This window comes from Arvicanthis niloticus, chromosome X (genome assembly GCF_011762505.2).
Source record: "Arvicanthis niloticus isolate mArvNil1 chromosome X, mArvNil1.pat.X, whole genome shotgun sequence".
NCBI lineage: Eukaryota > Metazoa > Chordata > Mammalia > Rodentia > Muridae > Arvicanthis > Arvicanthis niloticus.
The window spans coordinates 7,054,945-7,079,836 of NC_047679.1; the positions used below are offsets into that span (position 1 = coordinate 7,054,945).

The 24,892-nt window shown below is 33.4% G+C and overlaps 1 protein-coding gene across 9 annotated transcripts in view; it reads right to left on the bottom strand.

The window, feature by feature from the left end:
- Usp9x (ubiquitin specific peptidase 9 X-linked) overlaps nucleotides 1-24,892 on the bottom strand; it is a 136,704-nt gene that overhangs the window by 56,080 nt on the left and 55,732 nt on the right. For all 9 annotated transcript variants that reach the window (XM_076918647.1, XM_034486192.2, XM_076918645.1 and 6 more), the window contains 12 exons: nucleotides 22,840-23,093; nucleotides 18,544-18,689; nucleotides 16,859-16,938; nucleotides 14,371-14,483; nucleotides 13,015-13,233; nucleotides 8,844-8,959; nucleotides 8,234-8,485; nucleotides 8,017-8,155; nucleotides 5,910-6,062; nucleotides 4,686-4,790; nucleotides 2,659-2,865; nucleotides 1,784-1,920 (listed from right to left, as the gene is read on the bottom strand). In XM_076918647.1, coding sequence (XP_076774762.1) covers nucleotides 1,784-1,920; nucleotides 2,659-2,865; nucleotides 4,686-4,790; nucleotides 5,910-6,062; nucleotides 8,017-8,155; nucleotides 8,234-8,485; nucleotides 8,844-8,959; nucleotides 13,015-13,233; nucleotides 14,371-14,483; nucleotides 16,859-16,938; nucleotides 18,544-18,689; nucleotides 22,840-22,935 — 1,763 coding nt within the window. In that variant the 5' untranslated portion in view covers nucleotides 22,936-23,093. The remainder of the gene's footprint in view (nucleotides 1-1,783; nucleotides 1,921-2,658; nucleotides 2,866-4,685; nucleotides 4,791-5,909; nucleotides 6,063-8,016; nucleotides 8,156-8,233; nucleotides 8,486-8,843; nucleotides 8,960-13,014; nucleotides 13,234-14,370; nucleotides 14,484-16,858; nucleotides 16,939-18,543; nucleotides 18,690-22,839; nucleotides 23,094-24,892) is intronic.

Consider the following 24,892-nt stretch of genomic DNA (forward strand, 5'->3'; position numbering starts at 1 on the left):
CAATTAAAGTCTTGCAATCAAGTGTTTATTACAACTAAATTATTAGCTACTAATTAAAAACTGAAAATATAGCTTCAATCATTAACTTCCTCAATGACATTAAACAATTTTTAAAAATTAGTGTTAAAAAATAAAAATTGTATTACTTGAAAATCAAGAATCAGTTTGTGCCTATTACTGTAATATGGCAGTAGCAAAGCATTTTTATAAGAAAACATGATGTTTTGAAAATTACAAAGATCCAAACTTTTTTGTATAACTAGTATTGATTGCAATTGCTGGTTATTTTTTTTTTTTACCAATATCAATCAATGTCGATATCAATATCCATATCACCACCATCACCACCATCTCCATCATCATCCAAACAGATGACTTAACAGGAAAAGGAATTTGCTGTCAGTTTGAACACCTGAGTTTGATCCCCATTATCCTCATTTTGGAAAGTGAGAACATGTTGCTTTCTGACTGACATACAAAAATGAGTTCCTACTCCCCCTCCCCTCCAAAATAAAAGAATGTAGTAAAATTTAAAAACTATTAGCTATTTAAGTTACACCCTGGGAATATTTAGTTTGCAGCCAAGTTGTTCTTGTTACTAAAAAGATACTTAATTCCTTTTCAATTTGTTTTGTCACAAAACAAATTTCATAGTCAACTTTCATACTACCATTCTAGTATAGAGAAGGTCATTAATTTCTAAGAGAGTACCTGAATACTATGTCTACCAGCTAGATTTCAGAAAGGTCAAGTGGCACATGTACCCTGGGCTAAACATACTCAACATAGATTACTTTGACAAACATTGTTTTTCCTCCATCTGAATTTATTATACAAGGAAACCATGATTATTTAGAGAATGCTCCCAAGATTATATGATTGCATTGTTCACACTTCATCTATGAACATTAGTTCCACTACACTCAGCTTTCTTTCATGCCACATAATTTTTCCTTTCTATGCCAACCATTTTAACTCATTCCCAAAAAAAGAGGACAATTTGTACTTAATAAACAGATTTTGGAATCTTAAGATAGTACATTTATCTTATCCATTAATTCACTTTTTAAAAAAAAAATCCTCCTTTTTAATACATGTGTTAGTGTCTGTGCACCATGTGTCTACTGTGGCCTGAATTGGCCATGAGATCCCCTGAAAATCCAATTACAAATAGTTGTGAGCTGAAGTCCAGTCCTCTGGAAGGCTACCCAGTATTCTTAAGCACTGTATCATCTCTTCATCACCTGATTTTTTTGTGTATTTTTTTCCCCATGAGATAGGGTTTCATTCTGTAGTCCTGGCTGGCCTAGAACTCACTGTGTAAACCAGGTTGGCCTGGAAACCACAGAAATCCATTTACCTCTGATTCCTAAACACTTAGATAAAGAGTGTGTACCACCATGCCTGGCCTAAGATAGTATCTTAAAAAATGATATTAAAAAATTCAGTGTTCTATCATGCCATCTACTATCACTTAAATCTCCATGCAATTTAATCTTCTAAATTAACTTTAAAATTAAAAAAAGTCTTTTGTTTGTGAAAACTACCATGTGACAGCATGAAACAGCAAGATCACCTTGATTTTAATACTGATCTTTTAATCATGGCTTCCTTTCCTCATCAATGAAACAAAGGAGGTAGGAATGACAAAAGATTCTTGTTCCAAAGGGAGCCCTTTTCTTAGTTTCCTGTTACTCTATTAACTTTAAAATTTTCTTTTACAAACTGAAATTAACAAACCATAAATAAAAATATTTACATTGTCCAGTTTTAAAAGTCTTACCTCAAATTTTGAGGTGCTTCACCAAACAAACTACAAATTTCTCTAATTTGTTTCAGTGCAGGAATGACCCATTTGTCATTTGTGCGAAGTTCTTCTATGAAGCGATCTATCCACTGGATCTTTTGGGTGTCCCGGTCCTTAAACAATTTTAGTGTTTTATAAAGATCAATACTCAGGAGAATTCTATCTTATTTAAGTCACAGTATTTAAAGATAAATGTATATTATAATGAAATTAAGCTAAATTCCAATAATTCACGGAATTATAAAGTTGGTTTTTCTTATAAAATTAGCATGATAAATATTATACTGTAATTGTAAGAGTTTAATTTTTTTAAAGTACTCTAGGTATGCCTTAACTTCAGATCACTAGCAAACTCTAAAAAGTAAATAACTAAAATTTATCACATACATTCAGCAAAGTTTGACTTACAACTTACTAGGTTTGAGATTTATTGTTTTAACATAAAAAAGATTCTATCTCATCACAGAATCATGCATAACATGTAACACCCTGATGTTATGATCTACTACCTAGGAAATTCTACTAATTGTTCTTAATCTTTTATGAGCAAAGAAGTATTTATCTCCAAAGTTTCTAACTCAGCTTTAATATTTTATGATCTATTTGAGTCCTTTACCATACATAGGACAACACTATCACTAAATGACCTACTGTTTGTACTTCCTCTTCCATAGAGACTCAGTTGGCTCTTAAAACTGCCTAAGAAAGGCGGACTTAGATGAACATCAATTCTTGAAATCATTAGAAAGATAATGTTAGAATAACCTAAAATTGCTCTGTACTTTAGCCATCCTAACTAGTACTGTAGGAACATAAAAGTTATACAACCAAGCCAAACAACACCTCCTTACCTGGGAGCAACTATAATCTAGTATTTTGATGTGAGCACTGAGAGCCAAGTCCATGATATCTACAGGCACATCATCACTGTGAGCTAGATTCCACAGAAGGTTCAACACTTTATGTGCCATCACACCATCTTTATCATCTTCTGCAAGACGACGAATCAGCTCAAGGAGCTTTTCCCGTTGTTTTTTACTTGCATTTGTCCAACTGGCCTAGAAAGACATTTAAATGACATGAAAACCTTATTTCATTTTCTCCTCTTCATTTTAGGGTAGTATAGATCTCTCTTGAGTTTGAGGCCAACCTGGTCTACACAGTGAGTTTGCAGCCAGGGATACAAAGTGAGATATACTCTAACAACAACAACAAAAAAAAGTGCTTGTTATTTACCAAGCTCTTGATAAACATTTATTAATCCGAAGGGGAAAATAAATTAATCATTAAGGAACTAATCATTAAGGAATTATCAAAAGATTATCCTGGGAGAAAGAAGACCCAAAGGATGTAATCATTGTTTTATTTCTTTTCTTTCAAGGCTGTCACTGGTCATATATCACCACTATTTCAGGAGTCACCTCAACATGAAGAATGAATGACTATTTACTTTAGGGCACTCACAATAACTGCTTACATTATTTCTACAGTTTTTTATGGGGAAAGTGTACACAGCAAGTTTATCTTTTCAAGTGTAAAATGTGAAAGATATATTTAAAAATGAACAAACATTCATTAATTTGTTCCCTTCAAAGCACTAAAATTTTCAACAAGACATCCCATTTATAACTTTTAATGTGTTAAAACTAATCTTAGAAACTTAATGAAAATATGGACTTTTAGGCTTTATACCTAGTGACTGACTTAATATGCCTGGGGTCATTTTTTCCCCTACGTGAAATATACACTGAAGATGTAAACTGGTTTCATTTTAAGAGTACCCAGTGTAGACATCTATGTAAACATTACCTACATTAAAAACCGTATGTGGTGAATAGAATCCTAGGAGCCATCTGGGACTTTTTCTGAAGTTTATGTTAATTGAATCAAGGTACAGAAATTACTACATAGTTTCAGTCCTTTTTCAGTATTCTGCCAATGAACTTCATCCATGTTGGTAAATCATTAGGGTTTGTTTATTTCCATTCTCATGGAGTATCCCATTATATGAACATCTGTTATATATCCTCTCTACAGAGACATTTGTAGCTATTACAAACCACTTCAGTTCATGTGTTTTTAGACATGCAACCTGCTGTATATATACAAGAATCTTTTGGGATTGATTGAGAGCCTTGTTACGGTAGCTAATTGTTCTACTGCTGAGCTATACTGACAGTCTCAGAATATTACACTTCATCAGAGACACCACAGAACCTTCCAAAGTGTTACAGCAAAAATAGTCAGAATGACTATTTTTAGTAGTAATACTTGGTGAATAATGATGTAATGCCAATAGTTAAAAGACCCTCCCTTTGTAAGCACTATTATAATGTTATGTTCTTAATTAATAATTCACTAACCAATTAACCATGCACTGAATCTCAGAAACTGATGAGACTGTTAACACTATATAAAATTACATGACAGAACCAATGTGAGTGTGACTGTATGGTCTGGCACTGCCTTGTAAACTGCTACATTTCTATTAAGCTATGCTTTACCTGAATATATATAACCAGAACACCATTGTATTGATATTTCTTCTATTGCCATCTCTTATGTTCCTCACAATCTTCCTTTCCTACTTTTCTACACTTCAACCTATTTCTAAAATAGACTGGGAAAAATTGAAAATACTAATCTGAATTGTGAACAAGAGTCTTTATTAGGGCTATTAGCACTATCATGGAAATGAAAATCAATTTCTTAGAAAGAAAACACTGGCAAAGTCTTTCAAGCCAGATAAAGTCCTTTCATAACAGAAACTGTCTTATGAGCTTTTTAAGTATTTGTGGGTTAAGAATAACTTGTAGTTCTAATGAATCAATTCTATCTAAATATAAAATGGTAATAACTTTGCTGTGTTAATAATTACCTTAAAGCAATCAAAAAGATGATCAAGTTGTTCAGGAGAAAAATCCCATGCCAATTTGGCCAGTAGATCATGTACATTCTTTACAATGGCTTCATGTTTCCCTGCCTATTGATAAATAAAAACAAAGATCACATAGCAAACTAGACTGTGAACAGTAGAAACAATATATATAGATATAGATATAGATATAGAGATATAGATATAGATATTGATTGCTAATGACCATCAGGAAATTATCACCAATTAATCGCTACATAAAATTAACTACTGATTCTTTAGATCTAAAATCTGACAGTTAACATGTACTTTAGGAAATATCAAATTTTTAATTAGTTTATTGAATATACTACTACTAATGCTGCTGCTGCTGCTACTACTACTGCTACTACTAGTACTACTAGTAGTAGTAGCAGTAGCAGTAGCAGTAGTAGTAGTAGTAGTAGTAGTAGTAGTAGTAGTAGTAGTATTTCCCAAACTGGAACTTTCAATACTCAAAGGCAAAGCTATTTTCTGTATTTCTATAAAGTAAAAACCGAAAACAACAAAAAACAAAAGCTTTGGGCTGCTGAGATGGCTCAGTGGTTAAGAGCATTGACTTGCTCTTCTGGAGGTCATGAGTTCAAATCTAAGCAACCACATGGTGGCTCACAACCATCTGTAATGGGATCCGATACCCTCTTATGGGGTGTCTGGAGACAGCTACAGTGTACTCACATATGATAAAAAAAAAAAAGCCCAAAAGCTTTGTAAATTAGAATTCAACAATGTTTATGTAGTTTCTAGCTTTTAAAACCTTTTCAGAAAGGTTGCTAATACTTCTGAAAAGTTTTTAAGTCTTTTGGAATTGAGTGATTTAACTATACTGAAGAACTAAGTCTATTAAGAGGTCAATGATAGATGTATATTTATTTTCCCAACAGATATTACTTTATTTTCTGGTACTAAGTCAAGCACAGTGTGCCACTGAGCTGTTTGTATCCCTAGCCCTTATTTTCTGGGTCAGAAGCTTGCACTTTGAAGCCTAAGCTACTTTAGGCTTCACGATTCTCCACTTGTACACTTCCCATGTGCTGAGATTGCAAATATACACAAGTACACTCAGTTTCCCTTATTATTTTATTTTTTGCCTCTTTAACTTTTGCCAAATATGAACTGTTGACTATTGAAGCATTATTGACAATTTCTTCCAGAAGGATTTAAGAGGTTTCAATTCAAGAGCCTTACCTGTGCTGCCCAGATATTATCAAGATCTTGCAAGGTCAGAGCTTTTTCTTTTATAACAAAGCGCAGAATCTTTTCTAGTTTCTCTACATATTGTGGTTGATGAAGACTGTCTCGTAAAACTATGGATAAAATGTTGTTCTGCTGTATCCATTCCTAAAGGTAATTTAAAAACCAGGTTTCAAAACAAAACAAAGCATGAAGACTTTTTTAAAGTACTAAAATATAATTTAAAGAATACATAAAAATCCAAAAGCATATTTACAAAATAGGCAAAAACGCATTGTACTCATAAAAATTACTTTAAAAAAATTTACAGGAGAAAAAAAATTCACAGTAAGCGCTTCTCTTTTACTCCTAAAATGGCATCTTGCTATGTAGCATAGGCTACTCTTAAGTTTGTGAGCTTCATGCCTCCACATCCATCCCAAGTGCTGAGATTAAAGTTGGGAACTACCATACCTGACAAAGTAATTTATTGGGAAATATCCCCATAAAGTATAAATGCTAAAATCATAAAAAAGATATTATACATTCTAGCACTTAACTCACAAAAATATTTAAATGCAACAATCACTTAAGGTTTAAGTAGAATAGGCACACGGCCATTTTTGGTATTTTGGTATTTGGTTCCTTAAAACTAATTCTGCCCCAGAATGGTTTTAGTATTAGGTTAAAAGATACCCTTTAAAAGACTTTGATTTATTAATTGACTGTCATGTACTGGATGCTATTGTCACTTGCATGTTTGAAATCTAAGTAAGAGATACATTTTCTTAGCACAGCAAACAGGTTTGCAGATACTAGCACTGGAATCTGAATCAAGTCTTCATACTTTCATTGTTTGTTTCTGTACTACTGTGCTAGACTAAGCCAGTTTGACTGTCATTTACCTAACTTTAAGAGCAATAAAGTGGGACTCATGAATTTTTTAAAACAAAATAATCCAGTATTCAACTTTCTTAGAATAAAGGTAGATGGGCCCAAAATGTGCTATAAATATGATCTTTTTAGCTAATATAAGTTTAAAAATTCCCAATTTGTTAAAGAAACTTCTAAAATATTAACAAATATATATCAATGTCAAACTATTACAACATTTTTTATACAATGAATGATATTTTCTATATGCTTTAGGATGGGTCGCACAGCTCAGGGACCAACAACATTCTCAATGCATACAGACCCATGACATACACAAAACTAGACATCTACGACCTGACCTCCTAACCCAAGGATTGGTTTAAATATCCTGTATTTTCTTTTTGCTCACAACTAAACCAAAGGTTTCAATGAACTAGCTATACTTCCTCATAGTTTCTTTTTAAATCACATTCTAATCATTTCCCCTATTAACAGAAGAGATTCTTGGAAGTAAAAATATTGGTTTGCTAAGATGTCTCATGATTGCCACATATGTACTCAAATAACATGAGTTTTATAATAAGTAACTTATCACAGCAGCCATACATAAAATATATATGGGAAATAAACATTTTTCTAAGTATTTAATGCCAAAATGATATAAAATTACACACTTTAAAAACAAATCCTCAAAATCAAGATAAAAAGTAAGTTGTGTAGCTCATATTCTAATATATATATTATATATATATATGTCTATCTATATTATATATAGATATATAATCTCTATATATAGGGGGGGGGGAGAGACAGACAGACAGGATCTCAATATGTAGCCATGACTGGCCTTAAGCATGTAGCAAATATCCCTGCTTCTGCTTCTGCAGTGCTAAGATTCTGGTTGAGCCCTACCATACCCTCCCTGTGTATTTTCTGTTTTCAAGCCATTAATTGGAATTGTCATATGTACATGCCCCTTCTTCAATTATGTTTCAAATACTATCTCATTCATTCTCGAGCTTACTTCTACAATTTTTATAGCAAAACTTGCAATAATCTAATAATTACATTCAACAATAAATTTATCAAAGATATATTCAGCCACCAAATAAGTATGCTAATTTAAAATTTCAAGATTAACAAAGTTGTAAACTAACCAAAAGATTCAATATTCAACTTAAACTTAGAATGCTAACATTACTAATTTTACTGACAGTCATTCTAGGCTTAAATGCTTATTACTCACAGCCATTCTCTCTGCTGTGAGCCACTCTTCTTCCTCAGGACTGCCATGACGATGGGTATAGTATGACACACTGGAAATCACCTTATTAACCTCATTCAGTGCATTCATCTTTCCATTGAAAGAAGAAATTTGCAACAATCTGTAAGAGAAATTCAGCTGTAAATCAACTCTAAAAATTCATGTAAATAATTATTTCCAAGATAAATAAATAATTTACCTAAGTATCATTTTTAGCCTAAATATTTCTAAGTTCTTTACAGTTTCTTCTTGTCCAGGAACTCGTGAAGCTAAATTCTTCAATGATTTAATAATCATTGAAAGAGCATCATTTTTGGCTTCATTCTTTGCTTCTTTCTTTAGCTCTTCATCAGTTAAGTTTTCTAAAAACTGTGGAACCATTTCTATTATTGGAAGAAAGTATTTTTTCACCGCGTGAAGAGTAAGAAACTCATAGCACTGTCCAAATGGTCTGAAAGAGAAGAAACTACTGTAAATACTCATTTTTTAGCATCAATTTAGTAAATTCTCATAGTACATGTATTATTTTTAAAAACATTCTGGGTGTGCGTTTATGTATTCACATTTGGATTAGGTATATGCAGATGTCCTCAGAAGTCAGAGATGCTGGATCCTCCTAGAGTTGGTTGGTGTTAAAGACAGTTTTGAGGTACTTGCCATAGGTACAGGGAATAAAACTCAGGTCATCTGAAAGAAGAGCCACTTAACCACTGAGGCATCTCTCCAGCCCCAATTATTCCATTTCTGATTTGAGCCAAAATAACAGAAACTACTAACATATTAAACATTTGACTTTAAATGTTACTTACTTAATAAGGGCTGCAATTATCTGAACATTTAATGCTGATCCAGTAATAAAACGATCGTGCAGTATCTGGAATCCATTTAAAGTGCCAAATTTGTTGAGGAGATCCACTAGCCAACCCTGCAATACAATTAACAAAAGTTTACTTTTGTGGTATTTATGATAAACAAAGCACTATTTTGACTGATATATTAAAGACAATTAATGTTAAATCATTCTTGTAAAGGCTTCAAAACATTCACAGTAATCAACCTGTGAGCAGCAGCAATAAATAGTAAGCATGAATTAATTAGATTACAGGAACACACTGCTTGTTAAGCTACGTTTCCATCTCAGCTATCCCACCTTTAAGAGTATATGACTTTCGTAAATACCTAAAAGCACTTGTATTAAAAACAATTTAAAAAGTTAAAAAGACCTTAAATAATAGATCAAAGAAAATCTAATGTAACAAATTCTTATCGTAGTTTATAAGTATTTAAATTTTCCACATAAATAATCCTGAAGCCTAAAAGTGAACTGTCAATTGAAAACTAACCCATTATGTTGCAGGAATTTAATGTCTGTCTACCATAAGCAAAGGCATAGGTTTGAATAACTACTTGCCTTGCAGGACGAATAAAAAGAAAAAATATTAAACAAATTATAATGTGGAATATGTGATGTGGTAGTACTAACTAGAACATCTGGATGCTTTTGCTATCTTATATGAATACGTTTACTTCCCATTTTATTATTTTTCCATCAAGCTTGCAATTGAAAACAACTTAAAATGAACTAAAAGGTTACAAAAGAATTAAATATATCTGAAAACTAAGTATTAAGACAACCTTTTTTATACCTTGCCACCCTCTAAAAGGCCATGTTTTAAAAGGCAGTGAGGGACTGAAAAGATGGCTCAGTGGTTAAGAGTATTGACTACTCTTTTTGAGAGGTCCTGAGTTCAACTCCCAGCAACAGCATGGTGGCTCACAACCATCTGTAATGGGGATCCAATGCCCTCTTCTGGTGTCTCTGAGGACAGTGACAGGGTACTCATACATGAAATAAATAAATCTTTTTTTTTTTTTAAATAAAAAAAAGCCAGTGAGGGTAAAGAATTTCTTTATTATGTCCTAAGCAAAAACAATACCTACAGCTACTTTTAAAAGGGTGACTGCTGAATAAAAGACTTTAATGCTAGTATTTATTTTGTTTTGGTTTTTTGAAACAGGGTCTCACTGTATAGCCTTGGCTGTCCTGGATGGAATGTGCTCTGGCCTCAAACCTCAGATCTACCACCTGCCTGTGCCTCACCATGCCCAGCTGTTAATATTTGTTTTAAAGACCAAATACAAAAAACTAATATAGCAATATAAATTCTAAGTTCTCTAAGAAATCTATACTACCAATTTCAGTATATTTACTATTTTTCTACGTTTTACTTTGCTCTTAGAAGACCATTTCTAGGTCATTAAACTCAATTTTTTTATATGTGTGAGTGTCTGCATGCATTTGCACAATGTGCATGTCTGGTGCCCAGAGACCAGAAGAGAGCTTTGGATCTACTAGAGCTGAAATTAAGGATAATTGTGAGCTACCATATGGGTGCTGTCAACTGAATCCAGTTCCGCTTTAACCACTGAGCCATCTCTTTTGCCTCAAGCCCAAAGTTTACCAGATCTCTCTTCTTGTAAAAAAAAAAAAAAAAAAAAAAAAGTACTCATTTGTTATGTGGTATATTTTTAAAAATTTCTTCACTAAGGTGCTGAGCATGGTAGCATATGCATTTATCTATTCTAGCCCTTAGGAGGCAGAGACAGGCAGATTTCTGCGAGTTTAGGGCCAGCTTGGACTGTGAGTTCTGGCAAAGACAGGAATACACAGAGAAACCTTGTCTTGGTAACTAGAATAAGACTACTGAGCTGATATACTTAAGAGTTATATATATTCTTTGTCTGCTTTTAAGAATTTATGTTTCTGAGTGTTTTGTCTCCATGTATGTGCACCACATGCCTGTGGAGGTCAGGAGGAATCAGATGCCTGGAACTGGCAACATCAAACCAGTCCTACATAGAAAATTTTTGAAATGATTTCATAGCCCAGAATGTACATGCACTTTTATATGTAGTTTTACCTGTATTTTTGATACACTTTTTAAAAAGAATTACATATATGCTGGGTGTAGTGAGTGGCACACACCTCTAATCCCAGCACTCAGGAAGCAGAGGCAGCTAGATCTCTTGAATCTGGTTTACATATTGAGCCCAAGGATACTCAATCTTTGGAGAATACTTCCTTTATGTTTTATATCCATAGTGCCTGCATCCAACTAGGGACAGAGTTGAAAATTCTGACCAATATATCCTTGATATTTTTAAAAAAGGTTTACAAAGATTCAACTATAAGAAATCACAAAATTCCTCAGATTTCAGTAGCTAGTAGAAAAAACTCTCCAGAAATATGGATTATAGGCATAATCCAACAAAAATATATAAAAAATATATAAATATATTCAAATATATACAAAATATATATTCAAATATATACAATTATATATAAAATACAATTATATATAATATATTCAAATATATTCAAAATATCTATTCAAATATATACAAACACATTCAAAGATTTTGAATGTCTCTCTTGACAGTTTTTGTATAAGAATCAGATTTCAAATACATAAAATATCTTCAGCCAGAAGTCACTCCAAATCTTTGCATTAGCCATGTTAAATTGAGTTATTTTCTGTGAGCCCCTTAGGCAGAAGATTACTGACCCATGGAGAAAAAAAATGGAACGTAAGAAATGTAGGTATAGATAGACTTCTCCACTCTTACTATCCTCACAGGGTCTCTCAAGTCCCAGCTGTCTTGGAATTTGCTTTGTAGACCAGGCTAGCCTTGAACTCAAGAGATCCAATCTGCCTCTGCCTCTCTGGAATTAAAGGTGTATGCCACCATGGCTGGCTAGATGGAACTTTTGACTTTGAAGATCATTACTTTGATGGTAACTGGATGCTACTCAAGCAAAAACAAGCCATCTAGCGGCAACAATATGAACTGGAAAAATAACAGTTCTAAGTTTAACACAATTGTTGGCTTGGTTCTTAAGCACTGCTCTTACAGAGAAATTGGGTTCAATTCCGATTACCAACATGGTGACTCACAACGCTCCGTATCTCTAGTTACAGGAGATCCAATGTCCTTTTCTGGCCTTAAGAAGAGCACCAGGCCTGCACACAGTGCACAAACATACATGCAGGCAAATTACTCAAATAAAATTTAAAGTTTGAAAAAAGGTGTCCCTAAAGTCTAAAATTTAGAAGTTATATATTACTAGCACTTACTAAAGAAAATAAAATTATAAAAGTATAAAATTTAAAGTGTACAGTAAAAAAAACTACCAAGTACAGTCTTGCTTACACTACTATAGAAAATTTTAGTAAAATTTCAAAGATTTGCTATCCTGTTTTCTTCTTTCTTTCCTTCTTCCTCCTTCTCCTTCTGTTTTATTTTTTTTTCAAGATAGGGTTTCTCTGTGTAGCCCTGGCTGTCTTGGAACTCAGAAATCTGCCTGCCTCTGCCTCCCAAGTGCTGGGATTAAAGGCTACTACTATCCTGTTTCTATTTTATAATTTCTATTATTTTACTTTTGTGACGTATTATTAAACATGTATAGCACATATCTATTTTGAAGTTTAAAAAACTTAGAATATATAAAATCATCATGGCCTTATTGATTCACACCTGAGATTTTTAATCAGTTATAATCTCCTCTATTATTATTATAAAGGAAATGTTATATTTTAAACCAATTACGACTATTTCTAGGTTGACTAAAAGATAACAGGAATAAAGTATAGTTAATTAACATGGAGAAAAATTTTAGGAAGCCATAAGCACTGAACTAAAATGCTATAACTATGTGAAAAGGCTCCTGGTGCTATATATAAAAGTCTCAAAATACATTTGGTTGTCAGATGTCAATTATTACTACACAGAAAAACTAAATAGTAGTACAAACAATAAAATATAGCATTGGTACAAAATAAAAAATTCAAAACAATGCAGAACCTCTTTTAGAGTATAATTAAGCCAGTCTTTTGCCAAGTTACCAGGAGACTGAGATTAAAGTTCTGTGGTAGAACAATACAATCTTAATAAAAATTTGAAAATAACAAAGCAACATACTTTTGGTGATCGAGGATCTGGAGAACGAGCAAAGAGTTCATCTTCAGGCAACTGAACACTTGAGGACCCTGACTCGCAGGGACGTGTACCATTGTAGATATGGAATTTGCAGTGAGGATTTAAGGCCATGGCAAGAAGTTCTAGAAGCGGAAACCAATCTTGGGCTAATTTAGCCACACATAGCTCCACCAGGCGATGAGTATTGTTAATAATACATCTCTGTTATATATGGGAGAAAGGTGATTTAGAATATGAAAACACTGCAATTTCAAACAGATGTAACCCTAATTACTCTAATAATACTCTATTAATACTCTAATAATTACTCTAATAACCCTAATGTTAAATGAGTTCCCCGTTTTTTATACTGATAGATACTAGTTGATCCACTAGTACTATGACCAAATTAATCTGCTTTCAAAAAGCTACTTGGTTAAAAATGAAGTGGGTACTATGAGTTGCCAAATTCTCCTGTCATCTTCAACAAGATACAAATTCCCATTTTTCTACAATTGAAATAATATATCAGTTACCCTAGATGGAAGACTATATACTGCCAAGCTGTATATTTCTAAATCTAAGAACTTGTGCTAAACCAGATAGTGGGACTTTTACCCCATGGTCATAATTGAAAAAATGGTTCAGACCACAAAACATCAACTGCTTTATGACTATTTCCATAGAAATAGTTTTGTAGCATTTACAGCATCTTATTAGTTCAAAAACAACTTCTTTCACTGTTGAAGTAAAATCTGATTTCATCCTACAAATAATGAGTACTGAAGTATTTGTTTTTGTCTCTGTTCAATGTTTGGAGATACTAGGGGCTTGAGATCACTTTAAGTAGTCTTAAAAAGAAATCACAACTGTAAATTGAATCAAGGCTATAGAACTGTTTATAAACAGTAGCTCATGATTCCAATACTTAGTAACTTTAGGTGCCCAAATTAAAATATACATGTGAGTTCATTTGTCATTACTTCTATTAACACTGACCTTTCTGGTATCCCTAGACCTGTATTATATTTTCCCCTTGTTGGGCATTTTGCCTTTAATACATAAAATAGCAGCACATTTTATAATTGACAGCACCAGACTTTCAATAAAATGTGATCTGCCTAAGGTCACAAGGTACTGGAGAACCAGAGAGAAAGATTAACCCAAGTATTTTAAACTCTAAAATCTCATGATAATTTTAAATGTTCATGCTGCATCCAAAGAGATGAATTAATATGAAATTACTTTAAAAGTTATACTTTTACACTCTAATATACATACACAAACACACACGCTTGTTCTTCCCATCCAAAGGATCACTATATAATCTGCTTTTTAAAAGTCAAATGGAAAACTCACATGAATTTCAAACTTCCAGCCACTCACTGCTTCATCTGTAAGGATTTTTGTGAATGAGATTGTTAGCCCATCTCGGAAAAATCGCTGACATGCTTCACTTTTAATATCAAGGCCTAAGAAAGGGAAGAAAAAAATAATTATTATGCTCAGCTATATAATGAGAGGCATTAAGTAATCAAAAAACCTGGATAACAAGCTAACAGTTGAAGAGCACAGCTGGGGAAAAATGCTCACAATGAAATAATGTTATTTCAAAGTTTCTGTATGAGACTTAACTCATAATTATTATTTAAAAAATTTAAGTGTGTATGTAATGGCCTGAGTTTATACCATGCTGAGTGCAGGTGTTTAGGAGCTGGTATTACACCAGTGGGCCACCAGTCATGGGTGCTAGGAACCAAACCTGGGTTTCTTCTCTAAGAGCAGCAAGCATCCATAAATGAACTACTTGGCTATTTCTTCAGCCCTCCCACCCTAAATAAAATTTTAAAATAATTATGCAAAAGTACATTTAACGTGGTAATATTAATAGTAACTCAGGACTGGGGATATAACTCATTGTGAAGGCAGCTAGACTTAACATGTACAAGATCTTAGGTTTAATCATCAAGGAAGTAAAAGTAACTGAAAATACTACAAATTATGACACTGTACTGTAAACCCAAAATGATGGTCAGTATCATGTGACAGAGACTCTAAGTATTTTATATCAGTTTGTTCTGAAAATAAGCCTTAATTTTTACATTTCATAATTATTTTTTGAAATATTAGTTTGCAAACTAGGTACTTATATAAATTCCTATTTTTACTATTCTCTGAATGACAAAGTACAATGAATCATTTTGTCTTCTTTGATTTTACTATCTATATACATTTTTCTTCTTCCAAGCCAAGAACCTATTTTATCTTTTTAAAAATGCATTATTTATGTGTGTTCCTGCATGCATGTATGATCTGAAAAGATGGGTGCTATAGAGTACATATGGAAGTCAGAGGACAACTGTGAAGTCAGTTTGCTCCTTCCACCTTTAAGTGGATTCCAGGGGTTGAACTCAGATCATCAGGCCATTTTATCAACCCTACACTTTTATATCCTTGCTTCATCTGATTTAAAAAAAAGACAACAGAGCCACCATGTGTCATCAAATACAAAGAATGTCTTTAACATCTCACTTTGTACAAAAATATTTTAATTATACAATGTGCGATATTTAAATTGAGCCTTATCTAAAATAAACTGGTGCTAAAACTAAATATGAGGAAGGTATACAAGCCACTGAATGTCAATGGAATTAACTGAAATAGCATGTTTTTATTACATAGTTAATGTTTAGACTATAACTAGCAATGTTCATTTAAATTGTGGAAAACAACAATTATCTGAGTAACTTATTTTATAGCTTTTCAAGATTGATATGGTATAATAAACATTCTTTAAACAAAGGAGGAATAACTAATGTGAGATAAAATTCCCCTTGTCAGGGAATGCCATGAACCCAAGCAAGGTACTATAAAGATGTTAATTTTGACAATAACTAATATAATTTGCTTATTGTCAGTTATAACACAACTGTGGTAGTATGTTTTGGTTAACTGTCCAAAAGGTTTGGTCACCACTCTGTGGTGATATGGGGACTTGGTGGATCCTGTAAGAGGCAGAATCTAGTAAACAAGAACCTGAAAAAAGTAGTGGTTGGTCTTCAAAACTGATTTGCCCCCAAAAGACACTGACTCTTTCTCTTTTGCTTCCTGGACATTAAAAGGTGAACCTCTTTGCTCTACCCACACTTTGCCTTGGCCCAACTGACCATATTATGAAATCTTGAAAACTATTAAGCCAAATCTTTTGTTTATAAGCTGATTATTTGTTATTTTTCAGAGTAATAAAATTTTAATACAAAATAATATGTCATAAAATAAAATATTGCTCCTTTTAAATTTCCAGTGCCTTAACCAGGGCAGTATGGGCATATACCTTTAATCCAACATTCAAGAGGCAGAGACAGACCTGGAGTTCAGGGACAACCAGAGCTACTTAGAGAAACCCTGTCTCAAAAAAATCAAAATCCCTTAGGATACTCACCATCCACTTCCTACTTCCGCAGCTACTTAAACCTGACTGATAGATGTACTATTTATCACCTACAGAGTATTTAATTGCAAAACTTTTGTGTGTATTATGGAATTCCCATAACAAAAATGTTTTAAATCATTGTGGACTTACTCTTTAGAAACATGAATACATATACATTTAATGTCTAGCACTCTTAAGCTCACATTCCTTTAAAAAGGACAATCCTCTATTTATAAGTTTACTATACACTTACTTAAAACACTGTGTTTTAAAAGAAAAACGAAGTTTTTAAGAATAAAGTGAAAACATATCTAGCAGCACGCATTTAGAAAAGCATTAACACAACCCTGTCTCGAAAAACCAAAAAAAAAAAAAAAAAAAAAAAAAAAAAAAAGCATTAACACTGAGACATACCTTTCTTACTAAGATCGATAGCAGCTTCTAAAAGCACTTCTAACTCCCCTTTCGGCAAAACTGGAACGACCCATCGAGGCCTAGGAATTTATAAAATAAAGAGACTTACTGGTTAGTCAGTTGTTAATTACAATTATTTATTTCACTATGAAAATATTAAATGTTAACAAATAGCATTAAATATGAAACATTGGTGCTGGCTAAAGTTTTTTACAATTATAACTTGTCTCTACAAGCAGACTTTAAAAAAAAAACAATATAAACTACTATAATAAAATATCAATTAGGCATCACAGAGGCCTATTATGAAAACATCACAGAAAAGAGTTTTCAGGATAGATTATAAAAGCCTTGAACTTCCTCACAAAGAATAAAAACTTCAGGGGGCCAAGACTGATTTATGCTTGATAATCTATCAACTTTTTCTAATAACGTATTAGAAACAAGTAACTGCCCATTATTTACTTATAAACATCCTTTGCCTTGCTCCATCAAGAATTGTTTTTATGCAGACTAGTATCTAATCTGCATATTTTACCAACCAGCCAAAACTGAAATGTAACAATGCAACTTTGTTATGTCATGCGAACAATCAAGGATCATCATAAATATATACTTTCAATAGTTCATTTCATGTGATTACTATATATAGGCTGCTATTAGAAGCATATATGTTCCCTTAAATGTTCCCTTGAAAATGAGTCAATTGGAAGAATATTTCAAACAAGTTTAAACAAGTCACAAAATTATAGTAAGATTTTGTATGTGTAGAAAGATCAATATATGATAGTAAACAGAAATATAATATGAAAAATATACTCCTGATAATTAAAAAATTTTGGTTGGAATATGTGAAAGGGGGAAATAAAGCTGGGGTTTATAAGGGAGGGGTTAGAGAAATTTAATCTATTTACTATATATTACACAACATAGTTCTATACTTAGTAATGCACAATTATTACTAAGAAAATCAGATAATTGTTTGCGTGTTTTTTTCCAGACCAAGTCTCACTATGTGACTCTAGCTATCCTAGAATTCACTATGTAAACCAGGCTGGCCTTAAACTCAGAAATCTGCCTACGTCTACCCACTAAGTGTTAAGGTTAATGGTGTGGGACCCTACGACCAACTCAGTTTTATTTTAATGCAAAGGACATTTATTTCACTGTCACAGATTTAATAGTTTTGACTTTAAAAATACACCAAAAGTAAAGCAAAGTACCTATAAGAAAGTATATTTTCATTATTCGTTTAAAGATATTCTCATTTTTAATTAATTTATTATATATGTATGAGTATTGTGTCTTTGTGTATGCTTGGCGTCTTTAGAGACCAGAAGAAGCCACCAGACTCCTGGGTCTGGAATTAAGGATGACAGCTGTAAAAGATGCCATGTGGGTGCCAGCAATTGAACCCTGGTCCTCTAGAAAAGCAGCAAGCGCTCTTAATGGCTGAGCCATTGCTCCAGTGCCCAGTTTTTGAGTGGCCCCTGTCAAACTCACACTGCCCAGTGAGAATGATGGGGTTTTTCATATGTTTTTCTCATTTCTTTACAACCTTTTCTTACTCTGCAGAACATCAATGAAGGGCAGGCTAAGAAACTCCTTACCCACCACACATAATGCTATAAAAAAACCCTTGGTTTTCTTATATAGGATATATATTAGAAACAAAATCAACTGACCTGTTGATCATATCATCTAACTTTGCCAAGTCAGTGTGTGGAAATGCCGGTTCCTCATCTTCAATCTGTGGAGGAGCATCACCTTGACCTTGCTCATCAGGAGGAGTTGCAGGGGAATTTTCATTGGACGAATCAGGCGATGAAGTCTTGATTAAAAAATAGCATTATAGATGTAAGTTTCTATTAACACACACATACAACCACAAACCTATTAGCATTATTTTTAAAAATGTTAGTAACATAAAATTCATCATTGAAAGCTTGTATTTAATATGTTCACCTTCCAAAGTTTATACTAAATTTCCAAGACAAGACTGGCAACCTGATGGTGAGCTTATACACTTAAAATGCAACACTGCAATTACCAAACAGCCAAGTTGCCAGTCAAAGAATTCAAGTGCTAGAAATCCCATACGAAAGCTATCTGAAGTATGTAACTTTAGAAGCCTGTTTTATTTTAAACACCAACAAAACACTTTGTCCTGTGTATTTACATTCTCTTACAGAAAACAGACAAAAACAACTGTAAACACCTATAACATCACACCAACAAATAAAACACCAGTGATGACATTTTAATTACACTCTTGTGATCTTTTTATGAGCTAAATAAAAACTGGTGGTGTATGCATAAATTTTCAATAAAACTGGGACTATATCTGTCCTTTATCATTCAATATCTATTTAAAGATTTACTTATTTTGTATATGAGTACACAGTAGCTGTCTTCAAACACATCAGAAGAGGGCATCAGATTCCATTTGTGAGCCACCATGTGTTGCTGGGAATTGAACTCAGGACCTTTTGAAGAGCAGTCAGTGCTCTTAACCACCAAGCCATCTCTCCAGCCCTGTAATTCAATATCTAAGTATTCAAATTCTTCAGCATTACATAAATTAAAATTAACATGAATCATTGCCAAGTATAAATCCTCTTGTAGAACACAAATTTTTCTTTAGGATACTAGAAATATAACAGTATAGATAATTTCTTTTAAAGCCATTGGCACACATTGCCAAATTATATAATCCAGATCCTTCTCAGCTACCACATCTGAGGAATAGTCACCCCACTTGTTACTAGTTTTTATGTCTTGTGACTTAAAATTTCTTCTACAGGTACATATTTTAAAGTTAAAATTTTGATTAAGAAATTCCCTTTATGGGTCATAGCAAGATGGCTGAGTAAGGAAGGCAATTGCTGCTGAGCCTGATGCCTCGAACACACATGGTGCAGAGAACTCGCTCGCTTGGGTTATAGCCCTAGGCTGGAGGGATTACTCAGCAGAGTAATCCAGAGGAACACAGTTCAATTCCTGGGACTCGGAGAAGGCAGTTCACAAGTACCTTTCATACCAGCTCCAGGGAGATCTTACACCTAGCTTTGTACGCACCTGCACTTATATGCACATACCCATAGATAGATATACATACATATATTTAATGAAAAGAAAAAAGAAACTAAAATACTAAGCCCTAACATGGGCTCTGATTAACACATTGGTCGCTCCTTAGTGATCCAACAGTATCAAATCTTACGAAGTACTTAAAACACTAACATTAAAGAATATAAAATAACAGTGAGAACTTCTAAGGTAAACAGAGTGATTCAATAGGCAAGAATGTAATCTGTTTTTGTTCTTTTGTTTTAAAAATACCACCTATCCTAAACACATTGTGCATATATAATACCTAACAGATATATAATGTTAATGTCACAAACCTAAGACCTCTTAAAAAATCAAGTAGATTTTAAAATAAAAATTAACATATGCTTTTTATCTCAGCATTTGGGAGACAGAGACATGAGATCTGAGACTGAGGCCAGTCTGGTTTACATAGAGGGTTCCAGGCCAGCCAAAGCCACATAGTGAGAGAACTTGTCTCAAAATGAATATAATATTAATAATTAGGATTTTTTTTCCACTGAAAGCCCTGCAAAGCCGTAACATTGCAAAAGAGGTTAGAATCCATGCACAATGCAGGTAATAAAGTAGAGAAGACAGAGAAAAATAAACTACTACTAGGCTCCTGGTTTTAAAAATAATCATTAGTATCCAACAACCCTTTGACTATGCTTAAAGAATCTTGAATACTGGCCTTCAAATTTATGGCTCCAAGTTCTATGACCATTTTATGTCTTAAAAATGAGAACTGTAAGAGAAAATGAATTAAAAGTTGCCACATTGGATGAGAGTATCTGGCTTGCTCATTTCTCTCAACTGGGAGAGAAAGGGGAATCAGAGAGGGCAAAATATCTTTTCTATAAGAATGATAGAATAGATAGCTGTAATAGCTAAATAGCAAGAAAGTAGTACCAAGCCACAGATAAAAGTAATCTACAATTACATTTTTGCTTTAAAATTTACCCAAGCACTACAAAAATGTGTAATTCTGTAAGCAGCATGTCTGTTACTCATGTATATACAACTTGAATTAATTTACATGTAACACCTCCATTATCACAAATCTTACTCTTTGTGTTATTCAATTTAATTCTTCAAAGTATAAAACTGTGTATATCAGAAAAGGCTAAAATAAATTTCAGGAGATAAAAACAAGAAAATCAAATCCAAGCCAGTGGTGATGGCTCAAGCCTTTAATCCCAGCATTCAGGAAGCAGAGGTAGGTGGATCTCTGTGAGTTTGAGGCCAGACTGGTCTACAAAGCTGACAGTCAAGTGAGATTCTGCCTCAAAAACAAACAAACAAACAAACAAAGACAAAAAAAGAAAGAAAAGAAAACCAAATCCAGGGCTGGTGAGATGGCTCAGTGGTTAAGAGTACTGACTGCTCTTCCAGAGGTCATGAGTTCAAGTCCCAGCAACCACATGGTGGCTCACAACCATCCATAATGAGATCTGATGCCCTCATATGGGTGTCTGAAGACAGCTACAGTGTACTTAAACAAAAATAAATAAATTCTAAAAAAAAAAGAAAACCAAATCCAAAGACAGTAAAGAAAAGATAAGCAGATATAAAAGTATGTTATATGTTTATGGAGGTTTATCAAAGTCCCAAAAGCTTTTTAAGGGGGAATTAAATTGGTAAAGCCCCTAGAAAGACTGATTAGGAGAGAAAATACAATACAAATTAGCAGTACCAGAGATGAAGAAAAGACACACTGCCACAAGCCCCCAAGACTTAAAAAAAAATTACAAGATCTAGGGTGAGAAGCAGCTCCAAGTTATAGCACACACTTAGCATATGCAAGGAAGTTCCATACCTGCACCCAAGAACACAAACAGTATTGTAAACAATTGCATTTAAATGAAGTTGGCATTCTAGATGAAGTGCACAAAACTGACCAAAAGACCAAAACCAAAAAAACAAACAAACAAAAAACTCTTAAAAAAAAGATGGATCTAGGAGGGCATGATAGCATATATCTTTAATGCCAGCACTTGACAGCTAGGTCTATGTAGAGTTCTTTTCTCAGAAAAACAGAAAGATTGATCTATATAGAAAACTTGCTTACAAAAATCAAGGTTTTTTAACTAGAATAATCTTCCTACTAAAAATTTCCAATGGGGGAACAGGAATCAGAACTAGAAACCTTACATAATTGATACATATTGCCTTAAGAGCTTTAGGGCAAGCAAATACTGACACCAGTATCTATGCTAAGATATTTTTATTATTATTAAATTTATTTATTTATTTACTTACCAATCCAATGTCAGCCCTTCTTCTCCTCCAAGTACCCCCTTACATAAGCCCCCCCCCATTTCCCTTAGAAGGGGAAGCCTCATTCTGGGTGTTAAGCCCCATCTTCCCAACCCCCCTTTATTTTACTTGGTCCTCAAACTGGTATGAAGTTCCATTACTGTTATCCCTAGCATATAAATGAAACAGGATTAGAGATTATATAATTTACCTACACATAAAGTTAGCATGGTGCAAAGGTGAAATCTGAACACCAGTAATAGTAATACTCCAGTACATACTCTTTAAAAATATTTTTAGATTGACAATTAATGATTTTATGTCTATGACATACAAAACGGAATTATAATTTACTTGATCCCATAGGCTACACTAACTCAAACAATGGTTTTCCCAGAATTGACACCAAGCTTACTTCGTTCATTTTATTGAAGACTGATATGTAAGGCATCTGAAAAAAGCCAGAAAACAGCACCTAAGGTTTTTTTGCTACTGAAAACCTGTATTTACTTTTCTTAAAACATTCACTTTATGGTTACTTGAAAATTCTTTCTATCACATTTCCTTACTTAGCACTCAAGAATTGAGGAGACATAGCAATGTGGCTTTAACTAGTATCTTTAATTTCTTACCTGATTCTGTTGGAGGGGGGGCTGAGACTGTCCATCAGGGGCTTGGCCCTGGTTGTCATTCCCTCCAACTGGAGAGCCACGAGTCGTGGCTGTCATACTCGACACAGGGCAGATCTTTGCAATTTTGTCTGCTTATGTAGTTGTCTTAAGAAAAGAAATTATAGTCCACTTATAGAAGATGAAGTACCAGCATTTGTCAGTCTTAAAAGGTTCAAATTCAAGAATAAGACATCTTGCAGAGACCATTGCATAACCTACAAGTAAAAGAGAAAAGAGAGTATTTTATTTTAGATATAACAAGCATGAACTAAAAACTGTTCAAGTTTATTATCACCAGTGAATCAAGTAAAGAGAGCATGGCTATATATAAATGAAAAGTAAAAAGTGAAAAGCTAAAGCTTCATTACTACATTCAACTTAAACTAATAATGGTACTGGAGACATTATACCACAAAACCCACCTGTATCAAGTAATTTCAATTTTCTTCTGGAACTAACTTCAAAGTGTATCAAGAAGTCAGCTGCCACTTGGTTAAATCATAGAATGGGGGCAAACTGACCTTAACTAATACCTTAAGTATATTGCAAAAGCATGGACATAAAGCACAAACTGACTTATAAATTTTTAAGACACACTACTCATCTAACAAAGACAGCAACAAGTTCTCCAACACACACAGATACACACATACACACACACCCCTAAAAAAGAAAATAAACAAGCAAACCAATCAATACCTAGACCCTGAATTTCAGATTCCATAACTGTAAGAAATTTACACTCTTATTAGTTACATCCCATCCTTATTCCCAAACACCATCACACCTTTTGGAGGGAATTTTTCTTTGTAAAGAGTAAACTGTGTAACCTATTACTCCAATACAACTGAATTCATCAATTAATTGTAGCTTTGCATTTTTGATAAGGTTTTCATTACAAGCACTTCTGGAGCCCTTTCAAGGCAACAGATCCCATTCACTTAATAGCATCCTAAAAAAAGTGCACAGAATACAACCAAAACTTTAATTCCAATTATTATACCACTGAGTTTCCTTTTGGTCTTCAGAGTAAAAGCAAAGCACCTCTGGTCTTTTTAAAGAGGTACTTTAATAGTGCTAATGTCCAGATTCCTCATTAGGTACAATCAAGACAATACAAATGCACTTTAAATAACAACAAACAAACCAACCTCCTGTGATTGAGTCTAATGTGCCACTAGATTAAAAAACTGGATCTTTATCTGTATTTGGGTCTAATTCTCGACACTTTCACATTGCCCAGAACAACCCATGTACCCTAAAATTGAAATATCACCTAAGCCAGTCAAGGTTCTTACTCATTGACTCTTTGAGAGACTGCTACAAGCATTTTGCAAAATTTCTACTCATAACCTGGCTTAAGCCATTCGAGATCAGCATGGCATATAAAACATATTTGGAGCTCTTGTACTTCAGTACTGTAGCAATAAACTATACAGACTTTCAAGTACTTTATACAACTCATACAACTCATTTGTTTCTCCTAGTCTGCCCACTACAGAAAGTACTATTTTCCTCATTTCAGAGTTGACAAAAAGGCTGCAGTTTATTCAAGCCTATTCATAGCCATATCTAACTTGTGTCTGCCTCTATATTATCTTCTTAAAGTGTATTTTAAAAGTACACTTTTAAAAGTGTACTTTAAAAGTGTACTTTATCAGTAGGTTAATGAGGAAAATGTAAACAAAAAACTTAATTCCAATTAAAATAAAATATACTCTAGGCAACATTCACAGATATCAGGAGAATTTGGACAGATTTATCCATGGAAATTAAAAGTTAAGGTCTCCAGTAAACATTAAAGGGATGTTTTCAGTTAAATAAGAAAATGTTCTGGAATGGTGTCTTTGAGAAAAAACTATTTTTTCAGTATTTCATGTGTATGACTATTTTGCTGTAGCAAAATAGTGTATCTGTTCATCACGTGCAAGCAGTGAGCTCAGAGGCCAGAAGAGGGAGACAGATCCTGTTGAAATGGAATTAGCCACCACCATGAGTTCTGAAACCAAACCCA